The sequence below is a fragment of the Sphaeramia orbicularis genome, chromosome 16, assembly GCF_902148855.1.
Source record: "Sphaeramia orbicularis chromosome 16, fSphaOr1.1, whole genome shotgun sequence".
Taxonomy (NCBI): Eukaryota; Metazoa; Chordata; class Actinopteri; order Kurtiformes; family Apogonidae; genus Sphaeramia; species Sphaeramia orbicularis.
In genome coordinates this window covers 8,113,446-8,132,902 of record NC_043972.1, presented here as the reverse complement: position 1 = coordinate 8,132,902, position 19,457 = coordinate 8,113,446, and the positions used below count along the sequence as shown (strand labels likewise).

Here is a 19,457-nt window from a genome sequence, read left to right as displayed (position 1 = left end):
AGTGTGACCTCCAAAGACTATTAAATCTCCTTTTACTCTCTTAGATTTTTGAAACCATAAGGGTGAATGAATTACCCGAAGGCAGCCAGGTGTACGGCGGGAGTGACACCTCTCTCATGCTTGAAACACATGACCCGCTGGTGAGATATTGTTATGCCCTCTCTGAAATCAGACATATTTTATCCCCTCATCTAGTCGTGTCATTTAAGATAGAGGTCAAGCTATTTTTGTAGAGCTGACACACGCACAGGTCCGTTTCTCAATCCTTGGCATCACGCCGAGGCAAGGACTAAAGTGTAATGACTCCTTAAAGTGGCTAACAGTAAATAACGAATATAGACAGAGAGACTTTTAAGGAGATTCGGTGTAAAACTACAAGAAAGGAGCAGCACCGGAGCTCACGCGGAGCCGTTTAGCAGAAGAGTTTGTTAGGTCCGGCTGGTGTCTTGGGAGTAGTCCTGCAGAGCCTGATGGCGGAGTAGGAGGTACGGGGAGGAGGGTGGGGGGTTTACTGGTCCCTAGAGGCAGCAAATGGGAGCCGTGGCTGGATCTGGCCTAGCTACATGTGCTGCGTTGTGGGCTGGCTGCTGGTGGATGACAGGCCTCAGTAGCTGACCAGAGTGATGGATGATGCTGAGAAAAGAACGGCGAGTGGAGCGTTACATGCAGTTGTCCAAGCAGGCCTGGAAACAGAGGTAGAAAGCTTGAAACAAGAAAGACTGAAAAAAAGAGAGAGGAGGCAGGGAAAAACAGAAGTGCGGGGGGAAAAAAGCATGACAGGAAATCTGGGCATCTGCAGGACAGAGATAGGGTCACATCTCGACCGTTTATCAAAGAGGAAAGCAGATTTCACAGCTGATGGGTCGGCTGTGGAAGGGGCTGCGGACCCCAGGGGCTGAGCCTGGCATGAGAGTTATAGTTATTGCTTTTGTGGACCTGTTAACACAATCACATTGCACTGTATTGGGTGGCTCATATTATTCTCCTCGCCGCGTTATTTTTTTTTCTGTTTGTTATCATACCTGAATCACCTCTAGATGTAGCATTCAAACTGGTTTCCACATGTAAGGTAATACAGCAAGTCTCTCATACTCCCACAACTAGATTTTTCAAACACACAGTCAAGACTCTGAACTGCTAACAAAGTAAGTATCCTGGGTCAGAGCACTTTGTAGCCACTGAGAGAAAGGTGAGGGGGAGTAGCGGTTGAGGGTGGGGGGTGGGGGTATGTGTGCTCATTTCAAGTCAGAGACAGAAAGACAAAAAAATAACAGTGAGCAGAAAAAAAGCCGAGTTACATTGTGCTGCTGCTGTCAGCCACTTTCCCTTCTCTGTTCCTTTTTCCTCTCGCCTCTCCGTCTGACTGATGGAGCTGCCAGAGCGCCGTCTCATCCCTCACTTCTCTCACTGATCAATCAGACCATTAGACTCCAATTACAGCCACAGCCCCGGTGCAGGTGAGCGACGAGCACATTCAGCCGGCTGCCGACAACGCCTCCGCCCGACTTCTCACATTCTCCAAATTAACGCAAATTAATAGTGACACTCAGACATAAATGTCTGCAATCGGGGGCTAAATTAACAGTCTGGGTCGAAGCTATTGAGTAGCAGGTGTCTTTAAAAGCGGTAATTACCTATGCTGGACAGAACCGAGAGGAGAAGGTGGCCCGTGGTTTGCCTGGAGTAAAAGGCCTGGCCCCAGCGAGCCTGGCTTCCATTGTAGGTGTTAATAATTGATTGGGAGGCAAGCTATTAATGAGCAGCAGATTTAGGGCTCTGTTGTAAATGTGTGTTGATGAGGGTGTTGCCGCCTCTTGTACAATGCCTTACCAATGCTAATTACTGGGGCTTAGTCAAGGTGCACTGTAATGAGTCTGGATTCAATAGAATAGTGGATTTTATGTGTTTTGAGGGCCTTTTAGTGCTAATTACACGGTAATTGAAATATAGACTTGTGTAATTCTAGATTAAGATCTAGCAGGCACTTTTTTTTTAAATCTTGTCTTCTATCTTAATATATTTGTTGTTTATTAACTAAATATGCTGTGAGCAGAGGTTCATAATCAAATAAATCTACTGCTGTAATCTCCTGCTCCCACAAGGGTGCTGTTACAAAGGCAAAGATGTGAAAAATTGCAGGTTACAAGGACATAATAAAAGTCAGTGAATGCTGTGGGCTTTGTGGGATTGAGTATAATAACCACTTTAGTCTTTAGAAGAATTTATGTTCTCTCAACATTCCCTGTGAATCATGCATAATATAGTCTCAGTAGTGTTTAATGCATGATACTTTTTCAACTGTTTAAAGCTAATAGTAAGCCCAATCCAATTTATTTAATCCAATTTTATTTATATAGCGCCAAATCTTAACAAAAGTTATCTCATGACACTTTACATATAGAGCCAGTCGAATCCAGACTCTTAAGCTAAGTGTATATTGTTTGAGATATGTAAGATGGGAGTCACCTTAGGTAACAGCTGACAGCATCAGTACAGGTATGTTTTAGTAGAATTCGGTCAGATACACATCAGATACAAAATTAGGCTTTTGTAAAACACTGTCATTCTCTCTTGTAAAATAAACCATGTTTTTTGCTGAAATCTGCATTGAATCAGAGGCATCGTGCATATATGTTTACACATGGATGTCGGTGTGCCTGCAGTTTGTTGTGAGCGTGCTCTGTGCGCCGGTGTGTGGGAGGGCATGTGCGAGCGTGCCAGAGTGCGCGTGCAGACTGTGTACTGCTTTTGGCTGTGAACAGAGAGCTTTAGCTTGTAGACTACAGAAGAGCGAAAATGTCAAGATACTGTCCTAATTTTCACCTGGGACAGAGAGAGAGGCAGAGGCTGTCAACCGATGGAGTGTGATTATTGTGTAATTTAGTACAAGGGTAGGAATATGGGCCTGTGCACCAAAAAATGCTCCAGAAATTATTCAGCCCATCACTCAAGCCATTTATCTCACCCCTTTTGCCCACCCTCTCCCTCCAATATGTTTATTGTTAGCTACCCCTAAACTTTAACAAGTGGTGGCGGATTTTTCTGTTTCAGAAATTATATTTTTCTTCTTGTCATTGCTTCATTAATCAAGAGGAGGCATTCTGAAAAATGTTTTGTTTTGGAGGCTGCAATCTATTTTGTGTGTGTGTGTGTTGTAGTTAATCTGCGCCCGTGGCAGGTTTCCCCTCCGAAACGCAGCGCTAAGCAGCGGTATCGCAGGCCTATTGTTGTAGCCTCTGTCATAGCAAGGAGAGCCTGATGCAGGCCTGGGCTCGCCTGATAAGGAAAAGAGGATTCAACATGGCTGGAAAGGAGAATCAGTGGGACTTGAGAGTGGAGTACGGATGGGGCAGATGCGCTCGCACGCACACACACAAGCATACACATACATACAGACAGCTTCACACAAACATACACAAGGCTACACACATGTTGTACACACATACAGTCACACATGAGCCGACACACACACACAAATCATCGCCATCATCACACTGGCACATGCCCAGGCAATTATTTACAGTAACATCCAATTACATATGCAAGAAGGCACCCCAGGATAGGACCTCTGTGTAGCATAGCAGCTAAATGACACACATATACAGGACACAGTCTTAAACCTGCACTCAAACAAACAAACAATTCCACACCAACAACAACAAAAACCAACAATTTCAAGTCCAAACACTGCGATGTATTTGTGCATTTTAAGGTGGTCTCTCCTCTCCATCTGAAAGTCACACTGTCTTGGATATGGTTTGACAAACGGCAGACATTATCAGGACTAACAGGATTTGAATTTCTGTGTTGGACACACAAATAATTTTGGCACAAAGAATGTGGCTTCATCTAATGAAATAATGGGCCCAAATTTTAGGCGGAGAACCAATTTGTGATTGCATGCATCAATTATTTCTTGGGTTTAAACCAATATCAGGGCTGGGGTCTCTTCAGATGGGTAAAATGGTAATTATCTGGCCTGCTTTCCCTTGGTCAATGTCATCTATATATTTATTGTTGACAGTATTAATGGTTTTTTATGCTACCGACGTGTTGCATAAAAAAGGAACATCCATTCACACACATTCAGTCAACGTAGCGCTTTAAATGTGTAGTATATGCTTGTTTTTGAGTCCCACGAAGAATGGGTTGCAAGCTCTGGCAAAATAAACTCGCAACCTCTATTTTTTTTGGTCGTGTTTTGTAATCGTTATTTATATTTCTTTTCCCAAGTCTGCACTGTTAAAGGTTGTGTGTGCATAGCTGGAACTCATTGCCGCCCACAGCTCCATGTATTAGCTGTGAAGCTCTCAGTCAGTCAGCTACTCAGAGCTATTATGGCCACAGTCGAGCTCCACTGTTTGAGAGATAATGCATGGTTGACTTGATCTACAAGTGAACCTGACATTTTGCTGTCCTTACATCACAACACAACTACCCAAACTGATATGGCGGGTCCCCTGATAAGCAGAGCAGGACTCACTGATTTGCTTTGTGCTCACTGTAATGGCTGCATGCTTTCTTCAAACATGCTAAGGATAAACTGACTAAATACAAAGACAGAGATTATGATAGTTAGAATAACAGCAGATCAGTGAGTAAAGCATTTATATATCTATTACTGCATTATTGTCTTGTAATTACTGCAAAATAATAAAGAACCTGATTAATTAATCCCCTTGGTTTATCTTTGTAAAAGAGATAAACACATTATGCATTTTAATGACTTGCAAATATTCTTTTTATCACGAACAACTGTTTGACATCAAATTAACAACTCCTTCCTGTCCTCCTATCAAAAAGTCATATCTCATGGAGCCAAACAGTGCAATAAATGTCATTTGAAATATACACATTTACTCAAATATATAGTACTGTGCAGAAGTCATGGGTGACCATCAGGTTTCTAATGATCACACATATGCATTTTTCAGCCTCTGTATCAAGAAACACACAACATGAATATACCTGAAAAATGTAGCAACACTAAAAACACAAAGAAATTTCAGAAAAATATGAATATTTTAGAAGCTTCAAGGAATCAGGTAAATAGAGAATTGAAGGAATGAATGAATGTTTTACTTCAGACATATAAATAGTGCAATACAACCACCAGCAAACGCAAGTGTCCAAAGCAAATAAACAACCTAAGACAACCAAAACAAAAAAAGGGGGAAAAACATGTTACTATTATACAAAAAAAACCCAACTTAATACAATTTTAGTGTTATTTACACATCATCAAGATGTATTTGTCCAAGTACAGGTGACACCACCGACTGACTTTTACCTGTAGAAGCCATTTAAGTGTATTTTTTGTGTTTGTTTGAATAACGTGCACATATTTCTTCAGTTTCTCCTGCTGTATGTTAAATAAAGGGACTGAGAGTAAGTGGTGATTGCTCATTAGACCCACGCAAGAACAACAAAGCTCCAGGCAGCCGATGACTTCTGCACCGTTCTGTGTATATGCCAGCCAATCCAAACCTTTATTCTTTTTCTCGCCTCGAATAAAGCATGTTGTGTACGTCTGTGCTATGACACAGCTGCAGTCAGTTCACTGTCATAGCTCTACAGGCTGTGAGTTTAGCAGCAGAGCAAGACCGGTGATGCCTACAAACCCCAGTGTGTCTTCAGGTCCTGGGGGGCCACTCTTCACACCCACAGGGCTGTGGAAGATGAGCCTGGTGTCCCTGTCCCCCCTTGAAACTCTCGGGGCGTTCGCTGTCTGCCATAGGCCCATCAGGGAGCGACACAGTCTGGATAGCAAACTGTCACACTGAGGAGATGTAGTATCTGCACGCGTATGGTTTCTGTATGTCATAAACGTGCACAAGCAGCTTGATATGAGCATTAACATTCATGAACAAATGTTCCATATGGGATAGCAAAATACTTAAGTCACACACTATCACTTACACACTTATCTAAAGAGTTTTATAAATGTGAATGACTGCTTGGAGCAGATTTGGCGAGATGCTGCTTTAGCTGTGATATTCTTTGCTTTGAAGGAGTCAACAAATAAGCAAAGATAGGTTCCAGTCTTTACAGAATGTTAGTCTGACAAGCAACAATAGTCAAGCTCAGAACTCCCTGGCTTCACACATACCGCCTTGTTTTACAGTATGCAATATGTCTTCCCAAATGAATGATTATCCAACACTTCAATACACAACAGACCTCTACTGCAGCAAAGGCGCTTGAGGAAGAAGGAGGAGGAGAAGAAGAACGAGAAGCAGATAGAAAGAAAAGTGAAACAAAGTTGAGCGGTGCCAGCTGCTTTGCCATCTGTCATTGTCATGGCTCTAAGTGTGATATGTTGACACAACTTTCTTGAGAAGTGGTGGAGATAAAATCCTCGATTGTTTCCATTTGCGAGCCTCTGATAGTCCTCTTGGCGTCTCAGCACAAAGTGAGCTCAGACTTCGCTTGGATGGAAGTTGTAAATGGCTGACCGTTCCCACAATCTTGTTTAAAAGATGCTTAAAGATCTCAAGTTAAGGTTCTCCAGCTTGTTTAACAGTGACAGAATGAGACTAGCGCAGCAGCTTTTATCTTGAATCTAATATTTTATTTAGAGAAAAGTGATGTAAAATGCTTTGTCTGTCTTTGAAATCCTGTTCTGTTTCTCTTCTCTTTCCCACTTGGAGAGGGAGGTGGAGAAACATGGAGGCTTTGCTTGCTTCACCTCTTTCAGAAAAAGAAGGACAGCCACCCTACAGGGAGGTAAACCCCTGCTGGTAGACCTTGATAAGTCCTCACTGTCCCCTGTCCTGGCCTTAGCCCTCTGATCCTCAGCCTAGTTGGCTCGGGTCCTGCCAAAGACAAAGCCCTGTCAAAATGATTCTGGACGGATGAACAACCAAGCAGAAAAATTCTGTCTTCTGACAAAAAAAAAAAGGTTAGCCTTGAAGATAAGCTGATAGGTGCTTGAGGAGATGAAGGTCTGGACAGTGTCCATTGGCTCCATGGTGGTCCAGCATTGCCTCATTAGACGGATGTGTATGAGGCTGTCAAAGCAGGAATATTATACTTCGGGGTCATCAGCAAACTAATTGGGTAACAAAGACCATTTCCAGCTTGGGAATCCCATCTTTTAACGGTCCGTGTGCTGAGACTCTGATAAGAGGGTTCACGTCTAATGCATTTAGTGAGGGGCAAGTTCACCATCTTTATCTTATTTACTTAACTTGGTGTAAATATTGTTGGTCTTTTACGGTGGATTTAGCAAGACCCCATTTCTCTGAAGTGCACGCGAGGATCAAACTATTGCACACCACAGCATATGTAGATGATCAGGTGGTATGCAAATCACAGCCGCTTTGTTCAGTTTGTTCCTCATTACAACAAAGTTACATTGGAGCTGCGTTTTATGCGTTTCTTCTCTTTGTTCTTGGTCGCCAGTGATTTTTAATTTGTCGTACTTTGTACTGTGTTTATTGTTATCAGACACCTAGATGTGGATAGAGCTCGCTTTATGAATTGGGAGATGAGACGTTGCGCGTGCTCGGAGAGCTTCCTGAAATATAAAATCACATACAGTAGATGCTTTTCTAATGCATCATGAAATTTATGACTCCACCAGAGACGAGAGAGGAGTTCAAAAGAATATTAAAATCCAATACCTAAAGGGGAGCACAGAGGTTTATCTAAAGTCAGGGGCTTTATTCAAGCATCATGCCTGCTATTTTATTGTTTGTCTTTATTTACTGCCTCTGACTGATCCTAGTCTTCCATGTGTGGTTATGAGAGCACGGATTTGTTGTGACCCCATTGACTGATTGACTCCTGAGTTCCCTTTCTTTCTCTTTGAAGAAATCCCCCTTCCACATGTTTATTCCCGACAGAGAAAGAGTGGATCTGTCCAGAGAATATGCCACCTGCCACCTTGACCCCGAGGGCCGTGGTAATATCCATACAGGTGAACATTACTGGCTCCGGGTTCCCTATTATGTTCTCTCACACAGCTTCTCGCTGCTCCGGGAGTCGGCCCCTAACTTACATGCAAAAGATCAAACAAGTCCTTCCCAATTGAATTCAAATAGGAAATTTCAAGTAATTCAAACAGTGAGTAGTGAAGCGAGGTGCTGCTCTGTCCCCTGACCAAAGCCAAACACAAGAAGTATACGTTTTGCACTATAGCTCCGAGACATGATTAAGTCCTGGAGCACATGCATTACATATTCAGCCTCCTCTTGTTTACAACTTCAAATAGTTCCCAGGACATACACATTATACAAAGTTACGGTGGTAGATACACATGTACTTGTGAAGTTGAATTAAACATTCTCCATCACAAAGAAACTTGGGGACATTGTAGCGCGACGCTGTAGGGCTGGGGACGGCAGGATGAGTCCGGACTGAATCGGTAGGTGATGTAAAAATATTAAAAGGAAGGAAAGATGAAAAAAAAAAAGGGAGTATGACAGGAGGGAAGGAAAGGAGGTGGGGATGGGGAAACAGGGTTGCTTGTCTTCAGGGCAGGTACAGCTTACACTAAACTGTTTGGCTTTAGAGTTGGAGCACCTCAATGTGCCTGAAGGTCCTGAAGAAAGGAGTATGGATAGAGTCCCCCGCTCTCCTTCTAAATCTCTATTCTTCACACTTCTCCTCCCTGATTCAGTAAGCCTTTTCAGTGTTTAGAAATATAACTAAATAATTTCTAGATGAGCAGTTAATAATTCACCCCGCTCAGTTATGTCTTGAACAAGCAGCCGAAACATACAGTAATCACGCCAAGCCGCCCATAGTCGATATAAATACGACCACTGTGAGCATTTCAATGGAGTGGAATAAGTAATAGCTAATGCAACACATGAACTTTGATGCTTACAGTCCAGTCAGCAGGATAAAAGGTGATTTAAATGAGAAAATATTTATTCCCCATAGCGCCGCCATGATAGCAGCAGCCAAATAAAGGCACATGCGCACAGTGATGGGTGTCCCTTTAAAGATTCCGGGAACAGCAGTGACTCTCTCAATTTAATCGATTTTAAAATGAAAAGTCAATTTAACAAAGTTGAAAAGAGAAAGATGGGCTAAGGGAAGAAAAAAGCATTCTCTTGCACTCAAGCAGTAAACTAACTGCTGCACAGAGCAGGCAGAGATTTCAGCTGAATTATCTCCCACCTCACATTTGCTCTTAGGCAAGCAGTTTAAAAGCCAAGCGATTGAGCCAGTGATCCAATTTGAAATGCAGAAATGATTAGAGCAGCTTGCCTCATTTCATATCGAAATTCTCTGATTTATGACAGGGCAGCAGCCAAGATCTATCTCTAAAGGGAATTAGTGTGCAATTCCTGCATATTTCTGTTATTTAGTCTCCCAATAGCAGATGCTATAGCCTTAGAGAGAGGAAGAGAGGAGGGGGGGGGGAAAGGAATGAAAGCAGTATGTAGGTATCTTTTCATTTCAGCAGATGTAACCATAGCCATTTAGAAGAGGAGAAAATGACACAAAAGCAGACTTGAGAAATGGAGGTATTTCCCACTTTATGTAGGATGTTGACAGAGAATCTTATTTCAAGGTGCAGTGAAAAATATGCAGAACCTAACTAAGCATATACACAGCTTTTTCCCAGCGAGGATTGTGGGAGACACAGGCTCTGAGGTTGGCTTTGGCCGTTTATTCAACAAAAAGACCCTTGCAACCCATCCATCCTTGAGGGTAAGAAAATATTAATACGCAGAGCGATAACGAGGGCTAGAGGAAAATCTCCCTTAATGAAATTTCCAGTTGACCACATGCAATTTGTTTCATCGCACTGAACAACTAATTGCAATGGACGTTATCAAGGTGTGAGTGTGCTGTCTGCTGTAAACTGACTGGTAAAACAGGTACAAATCCTTTATCCCCACTCCCATGTTAGAAACAGAGAACATATAAACTTGACATAACCCATACATAAGCTTGTTTTTTGTTATATTTATACTGCTAGCATCGCCTGAAAAGGACATGGCAAATTAAAATTGTTTGAGACATGCTGGCAGGATGTTAACACGGGGTCAAATGAATGTAGAGAACACAGAGTCAAATGTATTTATCATCGTTCAGGAATTAATTGAAAGAAAAAAAACAAAACAAACATTGATGAATTGAATCTATTAATGAGGAAAAACAGGGGGAAACAGGTTATTTTTCTGTAGATGTTTATAATGTTATTTGACTGTGATATTTAGGCTGGCGTTTTTTTTTGTTTCAAAATGGCACTACTACATACCGAGTGGGTGTTGAAAGCAGCGTGTATAAAGCCAATGAACGTCTCCAGATATTCAGACGGAGTGGTTTTGATCTCTCAGTTGTCTAAATCCTGCAGCTGTGGGATCAAGACGGATACAGTGCCAGTCAGTGACCTTGGTGGAGGGAAAAAAAAAAAAAAAAGCGATGAGGAAAATAATCATTCCCACCAAGGTTTGTATCGATTTCACCTGCCCTGACCATGAAACGGGTTAAGAGTAGCCAGTGGTGGTGAAATGGTCAGCGGTGATATCATTAGCTTGTTGTTTACACAGGAAAGCAGGGAGTTAGAAGAAGGCTGAGTGTCACAAGCCACTTTCTTCTTCACCTCCTTCAGCTGATCAGAGGATCATGGTATCAAGGAGGGATTAGTAGCGACTTGGGATTTGTGTGATTGGTTAATTTATTGCGGTGATGGCAGGTCTTTCATCTATGGCAACATTTAATCAGCGCAGCCACAGAGGCTATTACAGGTTAGCTCCTTTCTGGAGTCAGTCCGGCTGTGCCATCAGCTCTATCACAATTCCCCTGAAATTTCCAAATTATCTGGAACAGGCTTTAGCTTCTCAGTAATAAAAATTAGAACAGATTCCTGATAGAAGCTTTTGCTCACACAGGGCCAATTATAAATAGTACAGCCCTGCCTTGGAAGAAGGAAAAGGGGAGGGAAAAAAATCCAACTCTGAGAGATGTGCACGGAACTTATCGTTCAGCCCCTGCTCCGCTCTGATCCAAATCCGTGTGGCTGAAAATTTATATTAGATTTTATCACAGAGGCCTAAGTCTAGAAAAATCAATGAAGGTTATCTTTTATGTTGCAGCAACTTGTGGAAATATTGATTTTCATTTTATAGCGAATTTGGAGCATCAGTTTGTAATCACTTCCTCGCTGACTACACTGTTTTGGTCACTGTATCTCTTACACGAGCAACGGTAACAGAGCTCAGGAGTGAAAAAAAAATACCAGGAGAGTATTGAAACCACTGGAGTGAAGGCAGAGGGTGGATAAACCATAACACACTACATAGAGAGGAAGGCCAGAGGGGGTTTTATAGGCTCTGACAAGGATGATAGTCTGTAAACTGATATTAAATGCTGCATCTATATAAATGCAACAAATATTTACTTGATTTTTAAAAAAATGTCTGCTTATTTAAATATCCAGTGCAAAGAAGAAATTCTATCATTTTTACTATTTTTGCCTTTTTACATCTAAAATTATGCAAAAAGTTTGGATTTGCTTGTTGTAAACATACACGTGGATATGCATGAATATACTTATTTATCCATTAGGGGTCAGCATATTTAATAGTGTGCACATTAGGACAGGAAACAGCTTCCCCTACGTCACATCCCCCGCTCGGCTGATTGTTACTTAGAAGAGGAGTTTGTTTTTATAAGCCAGTTCATCATATGCTCTCTTGCTGCGGGGGAAATCATAATTTTCTGCCTGTCAATCTGCATTTCTTCTGGCCCCAGCCACTTAGGCCAGCTGATCTGGTCGTACAAATGTTTTCATTTGCATTTTCCAGACGCTCCCCTCTGCAATGAAGCCACCGTGCCTTAATCCTAAATATGTCGTGTGCGGTTGCTTCTCTGCATTTCTTTGTCTTTGTGACGGCTGGTTCAGGCTGCATGCTTACAAAGCACATAGGCCACTATTGTCACTATAGATGCATTATGTAAATCTCCGCTGAGACATTGTCATGGGTTGTTGCTGCTCAGTTTGCAATGAAAAGGAGAATTGGAAAAGAGTAAAAAACTGACAATTAAATCGCGAGTAATACATATTAATCATAACATTTAAAACATTTCTGTCACAATAACAATTACTGCAAAAATGTGCAACAAATCTGAAGTGATTTCTTGCACCGAAGGAGGTGTTTTGTTAATGTGGTATTTTGTCCCTGTTGGCTCCATTAAGAGCAGCTGGAATATCGTGAATTCCCAGAGGCTCAGAGGGACAACGGAGAGGCCTCTCGCTGCTGAATAAGAGATGGCTCCAGTCTGGAGATCTAAGAAAGGGTTAATCTGATTCCCATTTCAGATAGTCGTCCTAGCAACAATCGGCCGGTCTGCTCTGCTCCTTTGACAGGGGTGTGAGATTTTCAGGTTAGCAGATAGAAGACTTTATTGTGAGGCTAATTTGAAATGTGAAATGGAGGATGACTTAAATTACAGAGGTCTTCTCTCTCTCATCTGCTGCCAGGACGGGATAAGAAGATGCCAGGAGAAGGAATAAGAATATCAACAGACATAATTTACTGTCTGTGTTTGATCAGTTTGGCAGTGTAGTTTGCCAATGTGCAGCGCTATATATATAAATATATAAATATATACATATAACGACTGTGTATCAGTCTGTCTTTATTTAGATTCTGCATTTGTGTTCTTAATTTTGCAGACAAATCCGAGCAGATTCCTATCTTCTCTCTGAGATGTATTTGCTATTTGTAAATAATGCTCTCTAAAAAATCAGTTTGTCCTCCAGCCTCCGACTAGATAGAGTTCATGGAGAGAGAGATGGGCGGGTGGAGGAAGAGGAGGAGGAGGAGGAGGAGGAGGGGGCATACAGGCACACAGTGCTCATCTCTTGTGCATATCTGTGCCAATTCAGACCTTTAACATGCTCAAGTGACATTTGCATTTATCCTTGAAGGTTGTTGCCTTTTGCGGGGGAGAAATAAGTGAAAAGCACCGGAGAGGACTGGTATTTTTCTGTTGCATTAGGCAGATGGACAGTGTCCTGTCGCTTCCTGCCTCAGATGGAAAAAGAAATGAAGTGTCGAGTTTGCACCCCAACCCATTTTCTTTTAGCTAAACTATTTCTGTAACACCCTAATGAAGGAGGGCCCTAGGGTTCAAAAGTAATGGCCTTGAAATACTGACATTTTGCCTTTGAGTAATAGGCTACTGTACCCAGTCGTCTGAGATGCTGCTACCACCCCCCCCCCTCAAACACACACAACACACCAACACACCATTTTGCAAGTGCAGTGACAGTGTATTCCTACCATTTATAAAACACCATTCTGTAAAAAATAAAATAAAACAGAATCGCAAATCATATGAGGATAAATAGAGCAAGCAAATCTGGTGACACTGCACCCTGTGAATCTAATATGGGGGGGATGTTGTACTCTATCTCCCTGTTTTATTTTTTTTTTTTTCCTTTGCGAGAAATAAAACTCTACGTTTGACCTCTGACCAAGAAGAAAAATGACCTTACACATTCAGAATAATTTTCCGGCATATTATAAAAACTCTAACCTCAATCGCCCTTTGAAATGGATACTGATTCTTTAAATTCTTCCCTGCTTGTTTCAGGAAATAGTGAGATCCTGGTGATAGCGAAGGCACAATGTGCCCAAAGTTCACCGCTGAACACTCACTTCCTTCTCTCTGAAAGTCACTGGCCTTTTTTTTTTTCCTCTTTTCCTTTCTTTCTTCCCCTCCTTTTTTTTTTTCAATTCCCAGACACCTGAGACATTCTTAATCTGAGAGATCTGATACTGAATCGTTGGGTTAAATCCTGGATGATAATTCTCTTGCACATTTTTCACCACTCTAAGAACTAGCACAGCCTTTGTCTGAAGGCCATCTCGCACACACACACACATGCACACACACACACACACACACACATATACACACCTACACAAAACATTGCCTTATTTTCATGTTTAAAAAAAAAAAAGGATTGTGGTGGACTTGAGTTGCATGCTGCATAGTTTCTGAAATTGTGTGTTTATGACCATTCAGAGCAGTAGAAGAGCGTAACTCAGTGGTTATTAATGTTTCTTTAATCACCAAAATAAGCAAATGATTAGTGTTTGTTATCTGTCCTCGTCCAGAAGACGAAGAGCACGGTCCCGGTGGTGCTGAGCGCCGGTCCCAGGTGGCTGCTGGATGTGACTTGGCAGGGAGCGGAAGACAACAAAAACAACTGTGTGGTGTACAGCAAAGGTAAGCAAGCAGCGGCGGCATCCTGTTATCTCTCTGCAGCTCAACACACCACGCCACAGCACCGCCACAAAGACACTGACAATCCTCCATCCACTCATCTCCTGCCTCTCTCTCTTTCCCTCTCCCTCTCCGTCTGCCTCTGTCTTTCTTTTACTTTTCCTTTTTCTTGCTCTTCTCGCTTCTCAAAGTCACAAATGCACGCAGCCATAAGGACACACACACACACACATGTTCACAAAGCTAATACACACACACATGCACGCCACACCATATCTGTGTTTCTCATCCAAAGAGTAATTTATATCACTAAAACTCTGATTAAGAACTGAGAAACATCACTTGACACACAAAGTTAATGGTCTTTAGATTTCACAAGGTAATTAATGCCACTTTTTTTTCTCTTTTATACTAAGTGAATCGCTATCTCAAAGAAGATAGCGAGCGAAGCATGAGTGGAGATGGGTTTTCCATTTTGCTTCATTTGTTCTCCGGCTAATTTAGCAAAGCTTCAGTTGTGTATCTCTCGACCAATCCAAATGGATTTATGAAAATATGAGGAAAACACATCTGTCAGAATATCCACGCCGCTTATTGAACATTGACCCTAAAAAGCACAAAACCAAAAACAACCCGCTGACATAAAGATAAACCCTTCAATCTGCCGCATTGTGTCCGGCACAGCCTCATTAAAACAGCCTACATGGATCTTGCAGAGGGCTCGGTTTGTTGCAGATTGTATGAGGAGATGCTTAAACTGTACACAGCGATGACACCACAGTCTGTAGCTTCACTTTTTATGAAAGCACAAGGCTTCTGCAGCTATAATTGGGTCTTGACGGGTGTTAACCAGAGAGACACAGCAAAATAAATACGTAAATAAAGATGTGTTTTGGATTCCAAAGGGTGAAGGAAAGGGGCTCCATTTATCACTTTTCAGAAATGATTACCCCGTGACAATACCCCAAAGCTGAAATGGAGCTTCTTCTCCCTCAAAGTGAATAAGTGGCAGGAGTGGGATTTGCAACCCGGATTTTCGGTCTCCCAATTCTCATCTACTAATCACTAGACTGCACTGGGGAGTTATCCTCTTAACCGGCTACTTAACTTTGTGCTCTTTATCACCAAATCATTAAAGTTTTGATAAGCTGTTAAAGAAGATTATGCACTTCTTTAAAATCTTCTAATCTTTTTGCTCAGAGACTGACTGTATGAAACAAAAAAAAAAAAAAAAGATAGAGCAATAACAAGATTTCTCACTTTTTGTTCAGTCTGGGGAGTTTCCTCAGCCACTTTTCATAAATGTACCATCAGATAGCATCGCGTACAGCATCGTCACCTCGGCTGCCTGTCACTGACGGCTCCTTTGTTTGTCGCCTCCAGTTTGACCTTATTAAATTAAACACAATAACATCTCCAGGCGTCCCCTTATGAGAGTTGTTCTGTGTTGTGCTGAATAAGTTCATTACAGTAAATCCTCAACAAGAATCATTTGACGCTTGCTAACTGATGAGAATGATAATAAGGCGGATGTCGAATACAAAGAATTAATTTCAATCTGTGAGATGAAGTCCAGCTCCTCCTGTAACCTCCTTTTACCTCGGTCTTATGGAAGTCTCATATGTCTTCATGCTTATCCCGTTACCTTATTAACACTTTGAAATATTAGAGAAAAAAAAGTGATACAACTATGATGTACTGCATGGAAAAAAAAATAAAAAAATCTCACTCTGCAATACCAAATTCTGACTTCAACCGATTTGTGGAAAAAATTCTGCATGTCTTTGGTTCTCCTGGTTGGGTGTCTCTGTAGCCAAAATTGTTCCACATTTTGTTCCCGCTGACTTTTTTCAGAGTGGACATGGGACTCACTTCAGAAACTTGTGAAGTGTTTGATGCTGTTGAAAATTTTTCAGCCGCCTGACTCATGCGTCCGCTGACTGCATTTTATGGCGTTCATTCTTCTGGGGCTTCTTTTAAATATTCCTATCTGCGTGTGCGTGCACCCTCTGGAGGTGACATTGAAATTGAATGTCCGTTTGCTTAACACGGTCAGAAAAAAAAAAAATCAAATCTTTGTCAAATTCCAAATTGAATTCGGTCTGTGTGCTCCAGGTTTGGAGTGAAATCATGTTTATCATGTTAAAACTACTGTGGACTGACTAAAAGGCCCTTCAGAGTCCAACTGGAACTTTCTTGCCACCTAGAAAAGCATAGGCCCAGATTGTTTATATCTTCACCCGTGAGCTGTTTCCCCTCTGTAGGCTGCTTCATTGCTCCCTGAGATGCGTTACTTATGGAAAACAGTGAATATCTCAATACACAGTATGCCTGCAGAATATGTTTTGGCTCACGTTTCAGTGGTCTCGGCTTTCTTTATGGCTGCTTGCAAAGATAGTAGCAGTTCACTTTGGATGTTTGCCAGTATGAATCTATGGGGGAGTATCTCTAAGTAAGGACTGGTGATTGGTTTGAGTGGCTGTAGCTTACTGCTGGGCATTCTGTCCTATGATTTCTGCATTACATTTTTCACAACTGCTCATCCTCAATCCCCAGTACTTGTCATTCAGGAAGTCAGGGAAATATGTGGAGAGGGAGAGAGGACAGGATGCAGCAAAATGATTCCTCTGAGACTTGTATACCAGGAGTGTGTTATGTATAATACATGTGCTGGAGTGTGTAACAAGCAGTGGGGTGACTTAGTGTGGTGGCCCCACAGGGCGCCCCTGGTCATCAGCACCCAGACAAGTTAACACCACGGTGTTGAAGCTTTTTTTTTCTTTTTTTTTTACCTATTTTTGGGATGCTGATGCCACCAAAACTGTGTCTTTCTTTACAATTTGTATACGTTTATCCTGTCGGTATCGCTTTACACAGAGAAACAGACAGACAAGTGCACTGAATAGACTTAACACTGCAAATTATTTGGTTCTTACCAAGATAAAAACACTTAGATTTAGAAGTGTTTGATAGTTTATCTTGTTTTAAGAGTTCATTCCTTATTTTAAACGTTCATACATCTGTAGACATGCTTATATCTACATTTAACGATCTGAATTCAAGAATCTTGTCAGGTGAAATTATTGCAGCATGGACAGATAATTTCACTTGTTTTTAGAACCTTTTTCCTCAGATTTAGTGTTTTTATCTTGTTTTTAGACAAATCTTTTTCTTGCAGTGTAGAAATTAGAAGTCAAAGACCAAGAGTAGTGGTTGGAGCCTTTAAATGTTCCAAATTATCATTCATAAAGCTATTTCATGAATTTAAATTCTTCTTTGAATTCTTTTTCTTGAAATGAGAGGCAGCGAGAGCCCTGAAGTGAAAGTGGAAAAGTGCAATATCTGTTTTTCCCAGGCTGTCAGCATGGCCCTGTTTGTTTTACATTAAACTCCTAGGAAGAGCCTTAGCAGCCAGCCATTACTAAAACTCTCAACTCTACTACTGCGCTAACTCATTATCGAGAAATCCACCTGGAACTCCCACAATGCTCTCCTCCACACTCCGACAGTTTCTTTGAACTGCTGAAGTTATAGAAACAGGCAGCAAGTCTGCAGAGTAATTATATGTTACAGTAATGCCGGAGACCGAGGAGAGAGAGAGGATGACAGACAGGGACGCAGAGAGAGAGGACGAGGTAGAAACCAGTGGAGAGTTTTCTGTACAGATAAACAACAGATTGATAAACAATGCAGCTGGAAAGTATAGGAGAGATTTTAACAGCAAAGGGAAAAAAAAATCTGCTTCAGTTTGTTTCTGCATTTGAATACAGGAGTTTATCAGCGTAGGTTCAGTTCAGATGCTACAAACCCACCAGACTGGAAAGACTTTAAGTTTTAGCGCAGACTCATTCCAGGTGTGATGCTATTTACTGTGGTCAAACTGCTGGTTTAGGGACGTGGTGATGATACATGTACACCAGGATGGTATTTCAGAGCACTAGGTGTCATATATAGGAGATATTACACAACTAAAAGTAACACTTGCACGGTGGTATACTGTACAGTCGCAGAAAAAATTATTAGACCATCAAAAGTCATCAAAAACAATGGTTATGTAATCAAGTACTAACTCCTGTGTGTATCATGTGACTAAAACAGACTGAAAAGAAAACATGGAATGCCTAAAAGCACTGTTTTTGTCAGTACAGTGCCACAGAAATTGATGCAAGAACTGAAGTGATTTTGGTTATTATCAAGAAAACATGAGAAATGGATAGATATCAGCTCTTAACCCTGTAAAGCCTGCACCATTAAATCACTGACAAAAAAATTCCAGTTCTTTGAAACTGGAGCCTTTATTGGTCCTTCTGAACACATTTTTTTCAATTATCAATTTCCATGTATGAGTTTCAATTTTGCATCATATTTGATAAATCAGGTCTCAGTGCTCAATTATTATTTTTGAACAAACAAAAACCCAATATAACACAAACATGTCTAACAAATTGGTAATTCCTTTGCAAAATTGTCAAAGTTCTTCCTCCTTCCTCATTAATGACAGTCTTGTAGTGTCACTGGAAAGGCCTCTGGTGAATGAATTTCTCCCCCCGGTGGATTATCTGTGTATTACATGTATTTAATTTTATACATCAGGTTTTTCAAGAAAAAAATATCACACTGATCATGTAACAGGCTTCAAAACTCATGTATCAAATATGATACGTTTGGTGTTATAGGGTTAAATTAAACTACTATGAGCTATTTTTGTTGTTATCATTATATTTGTCCAAAAAAATGTATCTTTAGTTGTACCAGGCTTTAAAATGAACAAGAAATTGAAGAAAACAAGGGGTGGTCTAATAAGTTTTCCGCAACTGTATATAGGATTGAATCAAAGTAAACAGCGCCACCATTCACGGACATAAAGACAGAAGACATCCACCGCAACAGTGTGATGTGTTATTAATCATTTTTGGATAAAGATGCAGGTCTACTACAGGAGCTATCACACTTTCCATGTTGCTAGAATTACTTCATTGTTATTTTTCTTTTACAGTTGCAGAAAAAATTATTAGACAACTCCTTGTTTTCTTCAATTTCTTGTTCATGTTAATGCCTGGTAAAACTAAAGGAACATTTGTTTGGACAAATATAATGATAACAACAAAAATAGCTCATAAGACTTGAATATCAGAGCTGATATCTATCCATTTTCCATGTTTTCTTGATAATAACCAAAATCACTTCAGTTCTTACATCAATATCTATGGCATTGTACTGAGAAAAACAGTGCTTTTAGGCGTTCCATGTTTTCTTTT

The 19,457-nt window shown here is 41.1% G+C and overlaps 1 protein-coding gene across 1 annotated transcript in view; it reads left to right on the top strand.

The window, feature by feature from the left end:
* The window catches only part of zfpm2a (zinc finger protein, FOG family member 2a), a 131,545-nt gene that overhangs the window by 62,620 nt on the left and 49,468 nt on the right, over window positions 1-19,457 (top strand). The window contains exon 5 of the mRNA XM_030158494.1: window positions 14,091-14,202. Within this exon, the coding sequence (XP_030014354.1) occupies window positions 14,091-14,202 (112 nt within the window). The remainder of the gene's footprint in view (window positions 1-14,090; window positions 14,203-19,457) is intronic.